This window comes from Gavialis gangeticus, unplaced genomic scaffold (assembly GCF_001723915.1).
Source record: "Gavialis gangeticus isolate Ggan-Ray unplaced genomic scaffold, GavGan_comp1, whole genome shotgun sequence".
Classification (NCBI taxonomy): domain Eukaryota; kingdom Metazoa; phylum Chordata; order Crocodylia; family Gavialidae; genus Gavialis; species Gavialis gangeticus.
This window is the reverse complement of record NW_017729023.1, coordinates 1,078,479-1,093,947: the sequence shown is the minus strand read 5'-3', so window position 1 is coordinate 1,093,947 and position 15,469 is coordinate 1,078,479. Positions and strand designations below refer to the sequence as shown.

Here is a 15,469-nt window from a genome sequence, read left to right as displayed (position 1 = left end):
AGGTCCTGCAGTCTCTCACTGTAGGGTCTGCCCTGTTGTCCCCGGATCATGCGGGTGGCCCTCCTCTGGACCCTCTCCATGTTGTCCACATCCCTCTTGAAATGGGGCGCACAGAACTGGACACAATACTCCAGCTGTGGCCTGACCAGCGTCGCGTAGAGGGGGAGGATCACAATCGTTACATCACAAACTAAACCAAGGGCCAGCACCATCCTCACACTCCTAGGCATTTAAAAATATGAGGATAGTGCTGCAAACACATGTACAGGACTTCCCTGAGTTGCTCAGGCATGCTTGCAAACTGCTACTCAGCCACATTTCTGGGCCTGGGTATCTTTGGAGTGAGCATGGGTCACTTTTCTGAAAAGTATTACTTTGTGTTTCCTAGAGATGATATTCTTTTCCATGATATTGGTAAGGTTTGAGGCATGTTTCCTTGTCCTACATGCATAATTGAAAACTTCATCATATAAGATGGGAGCAGCTGAAGTAGTCATGGTCAAAGAGATGAAAGTCATCAGTAGGGAAGTTCCATATTCCAGTTTGCTTTCCCGCAGCATCTTGAACAGGGGTTAAAAGAGCAAGGTTTGTTACAGAGATATGACAAAGATAAGACCAGAACTCGGGAGACCCACATTCAGTTCCTGAGTTAACCGCAGATTTCTTCTGTGAGATTGGACAGGTCCCTTATACAATTGTTTTTCCCAGCTTCCATTTTGAAAACTCAGTGTAGTATTTCTTTACGTTATGGTGGTGTTGTGAGGCCTCGTCATCATTGGCGTGCTCAGATTCCTCAGTAATGACAGTTACAATAGTCCATAGATGAATGGATAGATACCATCTGTATCTGAAAATGGAAGCATTTCCTTGCTACGCTAGAAGCATCCACCATTCTACATCATACAGGTTGCAATATTTAGGCTGAAAAAGGTTAAGGATGAGACATGTGTATCTGAGTATTTTTTTGGATAAAAAACTAGGTAGTCCTGTTGACATGCATTCCAGGGACCTATTCTGACCACTTTTTAGGTCTGCCATTGACTTCAGTAAGAGTAGGACAGGGCTCCATGTGAGCCATACATAGTGTTCTGAACAGCCACAGGGTATTGTAATACCCTGTTGGAGGACAGATTGCTGCTGTGCTTATACTTTTCCTGAAGTAAAAAGAGTTGTGGATTCTCTACAACTGCCAGGTAAGGTGGGAACATTCATGATATTCTAACATAGTATTTGAATATTTCATTTATTTTTTCTTTTTCAAAAGCAGAGTGGAACTGATGTAATTTCATGGATACAGTTTGTTCTTACACAGACAGGTGAAGCAGCAAGCATAACACTGTCACAACTTTTTAAATATATGTGTGCATAATATTGCTGTGTACAATTTCCTCTGGCACAAACTGCACTAGAATCAATTGTGCAGCTTTTCATTCCATATGGTCCTGCACCATGAAAAATACTTTGTTTCAAGATAAAACTTAAAAACAATAACTTTTCAGTCAAACCTATATTTGGGGGGTGGGGTGCAGACCCTCATCTCATTTAGTCAGTTTTATAGTGATATACCATACCTTCCTGACTGAAGGTACTCCTGGTTTACAGCAGTGTAAGATCAGAATGAGCCCCCCCTCCTATCCCCTCCATATAGGAAGTCAAAATTTGGTTCAGTCCACTGAGTTAAAGACAATGGTAGATTTTTGCAAGTATCTGAGGACAGAATTTGACCTTATAGCTTTAAAATGAAACATTTTCATCGTTTTAGGAATGTTTGTCATAGTTGAATTAGTGTAACTAAGCATCAACTTTGGGCACTGAATTTGTAAAAGCCATTTATGGCTTTATTTTGCACCAGTTGCATGGAAAATCAGTATGAATAAACATTTTCATATTGTTGTTAGGGAGTACAATTTTTCTCTCTCGCTGTCATAATATTCCAACTAACATCAAGGTCTAACCTCTTTTTTTTGTGGTCTTACAATATTGAGAAGAGAAAAAAGAAATCCTGTAAAAATCCTATTTTGTGTTTTACTGTCTCATTAAGTGGCTTTACAAATGACATGTTTTGGATCTATAACAAATTGAAAATTACAATTAAAGGTGTTACTTGATTAATAAATATGGAGGTAAGTCCCCAAAGCACTGATATCCATTTGCTCTTATTCAAGCATAATTTGGCTCTATTAAAATACACTGGGGTCAGATCACTTCACAGGAAAACCAGGTCCTGACTGGTGGAAGGTCCAGGTGAAGAGAAGTTGAAAATCACAGCTGTACAAAGTGCCTATAGTCTCTGTCCTCCTGGAGGCCCAGTATTGTTTGTCCCAGGTTAATAGGAGATATGGGGGGGCAAATTTTTGGCAGTTGTGTGACAAATTAGCCCCACACCCTTTCCAAGTACCACTCTGATCCTTTTCCCTTACCCAATCTGCTACTTGGCTCCCTGCCCTATACTCCCTGACCAAACTGCAGTTCTGCTTACTGCTACCAGTTCTGTGTCCCCTACCTGATCTGATGCTCTGCTTTCTGCTCCCTGCCCTATCTGCCACGGTACTGTCTGTCCCCTCTCCAGTCTGCTGCATACCATGCAGAGGCTGCCTGTGCCACTTGTGGTATCCATGCCACAGGTTGTACCCCCTCCTGCCCGCTAGATTTTGGGCAAGGAGGGACCATAGGTAGGAGATTCAAAAGACTGACTTATTTGGTCATTTCCAAGACAGCTGGTGAGGTTCCTGGGGAGCCATGGCTGTAAATTAAGACTGCCTTCCCCTGATAGTTTCCCCCACCCTGCACTAGGGATAACCCCTCCCTCATCTTCCATCTAGCACAAGGAAACCAAATTGTAACTTTCTGAGCCAGCAGGAGTAATAAAATTAAAGTAGCAAAAAGGTTCCAACCACAAACAATTACATCTTTTTTTTTTTTTTTAAAGCAACTCTGTTTTAATCTGGGGCTGATCAAACAAAAAAAAAAAGCAGAACTAACTATGAAACCCAGCTGAAGTCCGTATGTCTACTTGTGACAGTCTAATAATGCTGATTTTAACTTTGTAGAACTCTGTCAGTGTAGGGAACCCTACACAGCCCCAAGTCATGAGACAGCATCCTGACCTTCCTTTATTTGAGCTGTGACATTGTCTTATTGCAAAACAATGTCATCCTGTACTGATGCAAAGCAATGAAGCAAACATTGCAATAAGGTATCAAGAGAGGATTCCAAGGCTCCTCTGAGGCTTTTAGTGAAGCCATTCCAAATAATACCTCTTTTGTCTCCCTACTTTCCAGATGCTTGAAGGGACAATTAAATACCTGTCTGTTTACTTGACATGCATTGTGCTGTGTCTCGTGTGGCAGCCCTTGTAGCACTCTGTGGGTGTATCTACATGTGCAATTAACTCATAGCAATAAACTCTGGAGTTTATTGTTTCCAGGTGCAGCATTTACACATGTGCCCAGGACCACAGTACCTTCAGCTGGGGAGGACCAGCCTCAGCTGGCTGAGGGCCCCAGGAGTTAGCCTGCCAGCCCAGAGCTGATCTGACCCTGCTCAGCATTCTGCAGAGGAGCTGGCTGGGGCACAAAAGTGCTACAGTTCAAGGCTACCCAGTAGGCAGCCCCCTCACTGTAGCTCCCTCATGTCCCAGCCAGCTCTGGTCACTGGCTACAAGTGGACTAAATTTAGTTGAAGCACACTAGATAACTCCACTTTAAGGTGGTACTTGTCCCAAACAGTACTATCCTACAGCAGAGTTAATTAATTTAATAGGGGTGCATGTACAGATGGTGATTCTTTACTGCAGTCCACTCTGCAGTAAAGCACATATGTAGATGCACCCTGTGTTAAGCATTCTGGCAATTCTGCCTACAGTCAGTCTCCTAATATCTCATTTAGACTTCAGGGCTAAATCCAGTCCCTGTTGAAGTCTGCCATTGATTTCAGCAAGAATTGGGCAGGACTGGACTCCACATGAGCTATGCACAGGGTTCTGAACGGTTCCATGCTGCTCCACAGAAAAATGCTGGGGATTGCCATTTTAGATCTTTAAAACAATTTTTGGACACCCCTGTTTTGGCAAATAAGTTTATAAAATGCTTCAGCTCAGTAGTAGTAAGATAAATGGTTGTTTCAGGTAGTGGATATGTACTTTAGAGAAGATTCACAATCAAAACACTGGCTCTTTGTGTCCTCCACGTTCACAATCTGGACCCACATTTTGAGTTTTGAGCCCTTAAGTATTTCATGTATGTAGAACTAAAACGGTTTTTGTGTATATATAACTGAAGGTGCCTGGGGCAGCTATGACATATGGGGGCAGTGGCAATTTCTGACTGCTGATGATTGGGTGGCTGCAAAGGCAGTGTTGTTTTTTCTTCCAGCCCTCTCCTATGTTAGCTCCTGATGTGCCTGTCCTGGTTGCCCCACCCTAGTTACTCTGCTAGTGGATCCACCCCAAGCCAGCAGCTGTTTATTTTCTTTACATTACCTATTATGCAGGCTCATCTTACTGCATTTTGGATATCTATCCTATGCTGCTGTAGCAAGAGAGTATGCTTGGATGACCTGCCCTCTGAGACATTGGGCTATGCCTACCATAGCTAGGAGGAAAGAGAACCAGTGAAAGGAGTTACACAGGCACAGTTAGGGTGATGTACATGCCAGTCAAGGTTTCTAGAAGGGATGAACCACTGTCATAGTTGCTAACCACATGGTGTGTAGACCTAGATGGGGTTTAAAGCCAGCCATGCCAATGCCTAGTTACTTGCTCAAGTCTTCCAATATGTTGTCACGGCAGTGGCGGCATGATGGTGGCTAGGCTGCTGGCAGTGGCTATAGCAGCTGGGCTGGCAGTGGTGGTGGGTGCCATTCCTGAACCTCCTCTAAGCTGGTACTCAGGGTTGGTGCCCTGGTCACCCACTCCTAGTTATACTACTTCCCTGGAAACATCCAGTTTAATGCTCAGATGAACAGAACATTAAGGTGAGAATTTTACCGATAGCAATTGGATTTAAGCATATATATATATATGCTCAAGTGCTTTGCTGAATAGAAATGGGATTACTCACCTGTTCAGCTGCAATGCAGGTCAGCCATGACATTTCAGTAGCAGAAGGACTGTGCCCATTATATCTTTTGGCCTGCCAAGGCCAGGCTACTGTGTGATGCATTGTGTCCTTATTCACAGACAGGAGTCCAGTGCCATGGAGACAGAGTTCCACTGAAGTCAAAGCAAAAAGATCCATTTTTAGGGAAAAAATGCATCTGATTCACTTAGTGTAGTGGTACCCAACCTTTTGATCCTGCAGGCCAGATTTCATAGATTTCATAGAGATTTGGGCTGGAAGGGACCCCAGAGGATCATTGAGTCCTGCCCTTGCCCCAGGGGCAGGAAGTCAGCAGGGATCATAGGATCCCAGCAAGATAAGCATCCAAGCATGTTTTGAAGGTGTTGAAAGTGGGTGCTTGAACCGCCTCAGGTGGCAGTCTGTTCCAAACCTTGGGGGCTCGGACAGTGAAGAAGTTCTTTATGTCCAGCCTGAACTGGTCACAGTGGCGTTTATGACTGTTCGATCTTGTCGTTCCTTGGGGAGCTCTGGTGAACAGTTGTTCCCCCAGATCCTGATGAGCACCCCTGATATACCTATAGGTGGCCACCAGATCACCCCTGAGCCTGTGCTTTTCCAGGCTGAATAGCCCCATTGCTCTCAGCCTCTTGTCATAAGGTCTGTTTTCCTGACCTCTGATCATGCACGTGGCTTTCCTCTGCACCCTCTCAAGCTTCTCCACATCCTTTTTGAATTGTGGAGCCCAAAACTGGATGCAGTACTCCAGCTGCGGCCTCACCAAGGCTGAGTACAGTGGGAGAATGACGTCCTGGGATCTGCTTGAGAAGCATCTATGGATGCAAGCCAGTGTCTTGCTCGCTTTACTAGTCTCAGCATCACACTGATCACCCTCCTGTCCTTAGGTGTGGATGCTTTACCCCAGAGTTTGGTGTCATCAGTATTAATCAAGGAAGCTAATTTTCTGCCTGGGATAGTAGCACCCTGCTTTGATTCCTGCTCCACAATGCAGCAACTGTGTTGCCATTCAGACAGCAAGGGAAGGGGATCAAAGTGGCACTCAGGGAAGATGCATAGTTTGCCTTGTGGAACACCTGCCAAAAAGGCTGGCCCTCACTGCCACTGCCATAGGATGCAATTATTTTGTTTTAAGCAACACTAAGGTTCTATCATCATTGATCACTTTTCTGTAGCTCACATCACTACTGTTTGTATCTTGTATTTAAAGCATAAAACTCTGTGGGGCAAGGGACCAGTTTTTTTCCTTTATGCTTGCACAGGACCTACCCGCAATGGCTTTCTCCTTCCAGATGAGTGCTCAGTTGCCATCACCACCCCATATTTTGCTCTCAGTTTTTCTAACAATAGCTTCAAGGGAGCTCCTAAAAAGCATAAAGGTTCTATACTCAGATGTGTGGTGAGGAGTCGGTATGCAAACTGGATTCATTCTGTGGACCTGATTTGGCTCATGGGGCCAGATGACCAGTGTGGTGTGCAAGACCAGTTTGAGTGAGGCCTGATCTGGCATGCTGGGCTGGCCTGGCTGGGGCTCAATGTGGTGCCTGGCTCCAGCCCCATGTGCTGGATCAGGTCCTGTAAACAGGACCCAGCCCCATGTGCAAAGCTATATCATCTGGTCCATAGGGCCTAGAAATTTGGCAGTGGGAGAGTGGTAGCAATCAGCACTGCCACCACTCCCTTGCCACCAAATTTCTGGACTTGTGGGGAACCCTGTGGGCCAGGTGACATGGCTCTGTGTAGGAGATGTGGCCCACAGGTTAGAGATTGAGTACCACAGACTTAGTGTTATGATTAGGCAACTTGAGTCATTCCTTATGCCACGAAAAAGTCCCACTGAAATCAGAAGGAGGATCTGAAGTCTAGGATGCTACTCAGTGGGTGTGTCTACACGAGATGCTACATCACCGCAGCAACGTGCTACAGTGATGTAGCGTTGGTGGCCATGAACTGTGACTCTGCAGCTACATTGCCATAGCAACATGCTCCCTTGCTACAGCATGTTGCTACAGCGATGTAGTGGCTAAAAATAACTCTGCATCGCCAGCACAGTGAAGTCTGGGCTGTTTACTGTGCTGTCATTTAGTACCTTCAAAAGGAAATACTAAATGATGACACAGTAACAATGGCACCGTAGGGGCACGTGTAGATGTGCCCAGTGTGAAGTATAAGAGCTTGACCCATAGGAACCTTCCGAAAACACGTGAGTCATTTCTTTAGTATTAATCAATATTTGTTCTAACTTTATTTTCATAGTATATTGTATGGGTGTACAAGGAGGTTTTCATTTTCATGAAAAGGTTATCATTTTTGATTAAGTATCGATATTTAAAATGCTCAACTTTCATCTCGTTTTTCTTTTATCCACATTTTCCTCTGCCCTTGTTTTGGTTAGTATAAAATTATAGATGTGTCCAAATGGTGTGACATGCTAATACATGTTATTCAGCTTCTCTGTACTGGAAAAAATCTGAAATTGCCATATTTCATCTAAATCAGAATTTGTCACCCAACATTCATCTCAGTCCTCCTATCATATTTCTGGTGTAAATCATTTGCAGCAATAACAGCGAGAGACTAAATCCATGTCGACTGTAAATATAGTTCTAAAATAAGGGACAGCATTTGAAACCCATGACAGTCGAGACCCTGGAGCAAGAGGTCTCCTAACAGCTTGTCTTCTTACATAAGAATGATTGGTGCAGTGACAGTTGCACGTCTTATAAGCCACATGGTTGAAATTCTTGGCTTTTACTGGTTTGTGTTACAACCTACCATGAATAGAACATAGGGTTTTGTGTTCTTAGGAAAAGAGGCCTGTCAGATTTTGTAGAGAAATAGGTTTTTGTTTGGATAATTAGCCTTGATCTTGCAAAGACATAAGCATGTGCTGAACTCCAGGTAGATGAGGAATCCCCAAAACATTGGTAGGACTTCACATATGCTTAAAGCTATGTATGTCCTTAAGTTTTTGCAGGACCAGAGCACAAATGAAGGAGAGATGCTACATGTTTTAAGATCAGTTGCCAATCATTTGAAAATATCCTAAGGTTTTAAAAAAGCCATCTAGGAATAAACATATATTTTCAATAACCAAAGTAGTATTCATTTAAACATTAATTTATTGTTTAAAACAAAGAAGCTGAAAACCAAGAGTTTGGGGGGGAAAAAAACCCTACAGTTCACAAGATTTATTTTTTGTCACACTTATCTGAAAAAGAATGGTGATTTATTTTGGGATTTCTGTCATCCTAGGTATTTTGGAAATATTTGCTGTGTCTCAGGGGATTGTAGGAATACGAGGAGTTTTCAGCAACAATTTTTTAGCGATGTCAAAAAAAGGAAAACTCCATGCAAGTGTAAGTAGAAACTGAATTACCAGTATATATTGTTTATTAAAGGCATTGTGGCAACTTCACCTGTATATTACAGCAAAAAGAATTCTCAGGAGCTTGGCCTTACAAGATGCTCAGCATACCTGTGCCGTGATTTCAACAATAAGTGCTTACCAACTTGCAGGATGGAGTCTTTGAAAGGTAGAAAGACAGACAGACACTTAAGTGACTGGTAGATATACAGTCTTGAAGCTCTGTTTATATTTATTATAGATAGACCACAGAAGAATTTTTTTTTTTTGTAACTGGGTAGTTGTCATCAAAACAATATGCTCTCTGTTCAATAATATTTTATTATTAGACAGGGGATATACACACACACACAGACACACACAGACACACACAGACACACACACACACACACACACACACACACACACACACACACATTTTACATAATGTTTTATCCACGTGTTCCCTTAATAAAAAGAAGAAGGAACACAGACTTGGGGACTAATCCTGTGCCACCGAAGCAAATGGAAATAAAAATGCTGACTTGGCATTTTGACTCAATTTGCTGTGATGGCATATGAGGGAATGGAGATAACACGTAACAAAGGGGAAAATGGAGAAAATAAAAAGAGGAAAATGATAAGTGTATATGTATATAACACTCTAGTTCTAGAAAGTACCCATATGCCCTATTCAGGAAGATAAGCAACTTAACCCTTAAGCATAGGCTTAACTTTAAGTACAGCCTGGAGTCCTGTGGGATGTATTTTTCTGAACAGTAGTGTACTTGCTATCAGCCCCTAATTTGTGGCTGGGGAGTGCTATAGAACAGCTCCAGTAGGCAGATGTTCATAGCTGCTTCTTCCACAGCCTTCCCAAAATCTTCATTCAACCAGGAACTTGTTAAGTGGCCCCTCTTGTCCCACTGAAACCAATGGAAGTAGAATCAGGACTTTGCTGAGTGCCCACTTCCAAGTTGCTGTGTGAAATGAGATTCTGATAAGGTTAACTGGAATTGGGGGTGCTGGGATTACATCCTGGGAATTTGAGCCTTGGGCCTTTCCACGAACTGCAAGATCCAGCATGGAAGTGTTACTGCTAACATTTAAAATCATAGCAGTGTTTAACTATTCCGTTTTATTTAAAAATATATTCCCTTTCGTTGGCTTTTCTACATATTGGCCTTCCTGCAGGTTCAAATACATATATTTTCAAATGAATCTATACTTTAAAAAAAAATCAAGGGTACTCTGTCCTTTTTTGTTTTTATTATAATTGGGGATAAGAGGTTGGTCATTAACGCATAGAAAAATTGACACACTTGCTATGCTGATGTTGAAATAGCTCCTGCTAAAACATATATCCTAAAAGCTAAATCCTGAATTCTTTCATACGGAAGTGTCAAACAAACAAGCTGTGATCCAGATTAAGCCCATCTTATGCAAATACTCAGACTGCTTGGTATATTCAGAATTTGCAGAATCTAAGCCTTTAACAAAAATCACACTATTAGCCCTTATAGTGGTGAAGAAAACATGCCAGATGTGACTGTCACTGAACTGATTACACTGCCTGTAGTAGCAGACAGCCTAAAACTTTGGGATATGTGAACACCTTTGTTTCCCATTAAACCCAGTGGAGTGTGAGTGCTAAAACCTAATGGTGCCAAAAGTGTAAGCATTTAATTTCTCATTTTAGCAAACGTAATGGGTTTGGGAGTATAACCTTCTGTGGATGGTTAGATAACTTGGAGTTCTGATAGGAAGGAAAATACAAAGGGAAGACAGGAGGAGGAACATGAAGTGAGGGAACAGTAAGAGAAACTTGTGAAAAGGAAGAATGTGGAGTCTCCTAGAGGAGAAATACTGATTTGAATGATGTGGATTGCAAGGAAATGGTACTGATCAAATCGTGAAGAATGATAATGGCTAGAAGGCTAGGTACAACATTGGGGCCAAATTGCACATCCAAATATCCCATCTCCACCTTTGAGAGAGTGATGATTAATGGATAGGAGTTCTTAAATTTCACCCCAGCCAAGTCATCGTTTATTAAAATTGGAATTGGACCTTTTCCACCAAATAAGTTTGCCCAAATATAGTGCAGAGGGTAACAGTGGGAGGCAAGAACAGCATATTTTCTCTTGTGAAATACATGTTTTATGGCCAGTTTTTTGTCAGTGTGTTTTCTGAAAAGACAATAGAAACAAATTAATAACTCAGCACAATGCAGATGAGGAATTGATGCATCATTGGCATTCTATAGACTTTTAGTAGAAGCAAGATGCTCCAGCGGTATCTAGAAGTTGCCATTGCAGTTTACAAAGGGTTAGAATCTAATATATGGTGCCCATCACTCGAGTATCGGAGCAATTCTGTTAGGGAAATGCTCTTATCCAGTGTTGTAGATATGGAAGTGAGGCCCACAAGCCCAGATTCTCAGAGCCAGTTTATATTACATATTTTGGGTTTATATGCCAAACAAATTGGAAATGTGCCCATATGGGGTGGACAGTGAGTCCTACTACGTTTACTGATTTCAAGGTCAGAATTTGAACCTAAATGATTTGCTCAAGATACCATGTAAGTCCTAGGAATAGGCCTTGCCCCCAAGCCTCCCAGTATGTAAACTAGCGTCCTGACCAATGGATCATCCTCACTTTCTATTCTGTCACCCTCATTCAAACTAACTGTGAACAGCTACACACAGAGTAAGGTGTAATACAGCATGTATAAAAGTGACAAAAATAAGTCAGAGTAGCCCAGAACTATATTAATTTAGGGTTCACAACTTACACCTGTCCTACCCTAGGGGAAAGAGTGTTACTGCTCCCACTCCCTATATGGGGTACAGCCTGGCTTGAGCATAGAAGTCGTGCAAATCAAGCCCTGGTCTTTTACCATTTGTAGAAGGGGATACTTGCTACCTATTGGGCTTCTATTTTCTCTTTTTATGAAATTGCAGTAGACAAATGCAGTATGCCTCAGGAAAAACATACCAAATGGTATGATTTCTTTCTATATAAGAGTTGGCCCATTGCTTTAAGCAATACACATACACTTTGGAAAAATAAGAGTCTTTATAAAAGAAAAATAAAGGCAATTAAATTTACCATAATGGGTTTTCCTTAATTGCAGCTTCAATGCTAAGAGGAGGTAGAAAATAACATTCTCAGAAAGCTCTCAGGACAGGCAAGTAACCACAATGTACAATATATTTAAGAGTCTCTCTCTCTCTCTCTCTTTTTTTTTTTAGTGGCGCACAGTACCTTTCTTGTTCCATTTGAAGTTTGATTTATGTCTCCACACTAGAAAAAATTGAATCAAAACCTCATCAGTGTATGGTTAATTGTCACCAAAAAAGCACGGTGTTATTAATGGACAGCAATTAGGCAGGTCAGACTGAAAGGTTAAGACACATGATTCCTCACTCAGTTGAAAGCAACAAATTTGTAGAAACTTGACCCAAATGTCTAAAGATTGCTGGGCTAAATAATGCAGATAATGCAAAACCAGCATCTGTTGTTCTTTCCTGTCTTGGCAGGATAAAGTTATTTCATGGCCTAATGAGTTTTAAACAGTACAAAGGGAATCCTGTGCCTGTCAGTCACTGCAGCTCTTTGATATAAAAGTCATTCTGATGACTTTGAGCTGAACTGTAGATAAAAGTAATTCCTACAATTATTTGGGGGTCCTTCTAAACCAGTTCTCTGGGTCCTGCTTTCTCTTATCTGAGCAGAGTGCTTTATATTAGTCCCCTTTCTTTTCAATGGTAACATAATTAAATTATAAAATGCTTCATTTTTAAGGAAACTGGATTCAGAAATAGTAATAATCCCAGCAATTATCAGTTCCATGCACAGATGGCTTCCTTCTAATTTTTAAACCCTCAGTTACATTTTTAAATGTTATTGTCATTAAATGGTTGAGCTTTGGTTTGGTCTTGATCTCAAAAGAGAGTCTGGCATTAGCATAAATGCAGAAATATTTTTCTATAGGGGTTAAGGTAATTTTCCTTTGTCAAGAATTGTTCCAAATTAATAATTATGGGCCAAATACCTCAGTCCTCATTTGGGCAAATCTCCACTGAATTTAATTTTAAAATATAATTGGCTTCAGGATTGTTCCCTATGATTGTATCGATATTTCCTGTGGAGCACTTTCTGAACACAAGCCAACATTCAGTGACTAGATAATGTGTAAAGCAGAGAGGAGTGGAGCTGGTTGAAATATTTTAGATAAAAAGATTTATAGTTTCATAGTTGGTAGGGTGGGAAGGGAGCTAAGCAGATCATCTAGTCCTCCCCCCTGCCATAAGCAGGAAAGGATGCTGGGGTCAAATGACCCTAGCTAGGTGGCTGTCTAGGTGTAAATGACCTTTTTTACAAAGCTGAAAATGTTGGGACATGAAAATAGAAAATATTAAATTTTTAGTGCATTGAAAAAGGGGAAAAAATGGAGAACTAATGACAGTTTTTTGAAAAAAATTATTGCAAACCCTGCCGAGTCAAAAAAAGCATTTTTCATGAAACTGAGTTTTTCTTCTTGACTATCTTTAAAGATACATGATCATGTACTTTGATAGAGAGAGAAATGGGTATATGCTTGGATAGGCTACTTTCTTGGGAAAGTTTCTGTTATCTTTTTGTTGATGAGATCCTTACTGTTTTACAGTAAGTTATTCATAGGAACTCCTTTTGAGGCTGTGATAGAATAAGCAACCTGACATACTAGCTAATGATGTAATCATTTTCATTTGAAGGCCTGAGACGTAATGGTGGTCATAGACTAATTCTGAAGGGAAAGCATTACTATACATTTAAAAATGCCCCTGCAGTTGGCACAAGCTGGCACCCTTTATAGGAATCTTGCAAAAGGGGTACATGAATAAGGAGCATGAACTACAGCTTGAGATATGGAGGAAAGGAAGGATATGATCCTATGGTGGAGGTACCAGACTGGGATGCAGGTGATTTGGAGTCGAGATGTGTCCATGTATGCATTTGGGCAAGCTATTTAAATGTGCTTCAGTGTCCCCATTGGTAAAATGGGCATCTTAACAATTCCCTAGCTCAAAGGGTATTGTGAGAGTGAATTCATTAATACTTGAACAGTGCTGAGATACTATGAGACAAGTCCTCAGCTGGGATCAGCTGTCATAGTTCTCTTGACTTCATCAAATGAGCTAAAATTTATAAAAATTGACAATGTGCCTTGATGGTCACATGGATCATGTAAATATTGGGATAGACAGCAGTTTGGGGTTTGCTTGGGCAGACTCTCTGCTCTAGAACAGACAGTTTAGAACTATTAACTAAGCCACTGATGCGTAGGGGGACTCACCCTCCCCCCTCCGCTGCTGATGGCATCTGCAGGTGGTCAGTGATTGCCGCTGGCCGCAACCAGCGCTGCTGGCGGTACCTGCAGGTGGTCGCCAACCCCTAGTCAGTGCTCACCACCCTGTCCCCCCTCCTGCCAACAGTGCCAGTGGCATCTGAGGGAGCTCACTGCTTACTGCTGCTGCGCATCTCCCACCACCATGCCCCTCCCAGCCGCCAGGGGCATGTGTCATTTATGAACTAAGCAACTTCAAAGGGTACAAAAACCACTTAAAAATTAATCCTGCTACATTCTTGCTTTGCTTACAATATGGCTGAACCACAAACCCATAAACGGGGTTGAATTTCATGATCATTTTCTCTTAGACTAGGGACAGACATTCAAAAAGCCTGAGCCTGAATTGATTCAACTGTTACAGGGTAGTCTAACCTGGTTAAGCTGAACTGGTTTGTAACGGGGGTAGAGCAGGGGGAAGCCAGGCAGACCCTTATCTGCTGGAGCTCTGGCCAGGGAGCAGGGGGGCAGGACCAGATCTACTGTGGAGCAAAGAGCCCCACCAAGCCCAGAGAGAATGCTGGGATGCCGGGGGAGTCTGGTTTATCTGGGACAGACATTGCATAAACTGATTTGAGCCAAATCAGTTAAGTCTGGTAGTACATTCAGCCAGGTTTATCTCAAACCAGTTTCAGCCATTTTCAAACTGGTTTATGTGCACAGAACACCTGTTCTGCTACAGGTTTAAATCAGTTTCTGATCACTTAAACCAGTTTATGTGTAATGTCTGTCCCTAGCCTTATTTAGCTTTCAAAAATCAGTTCAAGCATATGGATTCCACCTTCAGTCTATAGATTGTCATGTAATATTACAACTAACACCACTAGGCAGCTGGTAAACAGGCCAAAATTGTTGTATCTGACCTACTTACTTCATCTGGAGGAAGACCATCAAGTTGCATTATTTATCTTCATACCTATTTTGTAAACCAAGAATGGGACTCAAAAGTACACATCCTTATTCTACCCTAATGGAAATCAAAGGGAGTTTTACCAGAGTTTCCAATAGCAGGAGAAAAAAAGGGTTGGAAATAACTAGAAAAACTAAAAAATCAAATGTATGATTCATTTTAAATTAAAAAAATGAGGTTTTGACATAGGCTTATTCAAGTAGAACAATGTTTTGCTATTGTTTGGAAATATTTCACTGAAAAATCAGAAAGGTCAGCAAAAAATCCAAAAGAAAAAAAACCCAATATTTTTCCTAGAAAATATATATATTTTTAAAGCTAACTCTACTAACCCTTCCACGTAGTCTTGCGAAGCATTAAGGGCTGGCCTATAGTGTAGTTTTAGGTAGCCAGAAGGGCACTGTAGGCAAGTCCTAAAAGGAAACAATGAAAGTGGTTTGATAAGACCCAGACGGATAGGTAGAACATTTTATATCATAGAGATTTCAAATGTTTTCTATAAAAGATAGATACTTAGAGCAGTGACTCTACAGGTCAAAATGAAAATTATAATATGCGCTGCAGCAACACCAAACTGCAAACAAGCCCAGAGGAAGGTAATCCCCAGGAGGGTCAAAGAGGGCAGGAGAGCATATAAGCCTCCATGGCTTACTAAAAACATCCGGGAATGTCTCCTTGCCAAAAAGGAGGCTTACTCCCAATGGAAAGGAGGGGTCATCACTAAGGAGGACTATTCAGCAGTTG

The 15,469-nt window shown here is 41.6% G+C and overlaps 1 protein-coding gene and 1 long non-coding RNA gene across 2 annotated transcripts in view; one reads left to right on the top strand and one right to left on the bottom strand.

The window, feature by feature from the left end:
* Positions 1 to 15,469, top strand: part of FGF5 (fibroblast growth factor 5) — a 26,568-nt gene that overhangs the window by 5,718 nt on the left and 5,381 nt on the right. Inside the window, exon 2 of the mRNA XM_019516733.1 lies at positions 8,331 to 8,434. Coding sequence (XP_019372278.1) covers positions 8,331 to 8,434 — 104 coding nt within the window. The remainder of the gene's footprint in view (positions 1 to 8,330; positions 8,435 to 15,469) is intronic.
* LOC109297122 overlaps positions 14,074 to 15,469 on the bottom strand; it is a 12,309-nt gene continuing 10,913 nt past the window's right edge. Inside the window, exon 3 of the long non-coding RNA XR_002097211.1 lies at positions 14,074 to 14,204. This is a non-coding gene — a long non-coding RNA (uncharacterized LOC109297122). The remainder of the gene's footprint in view (positions 14,205 to 15,469) is intronic.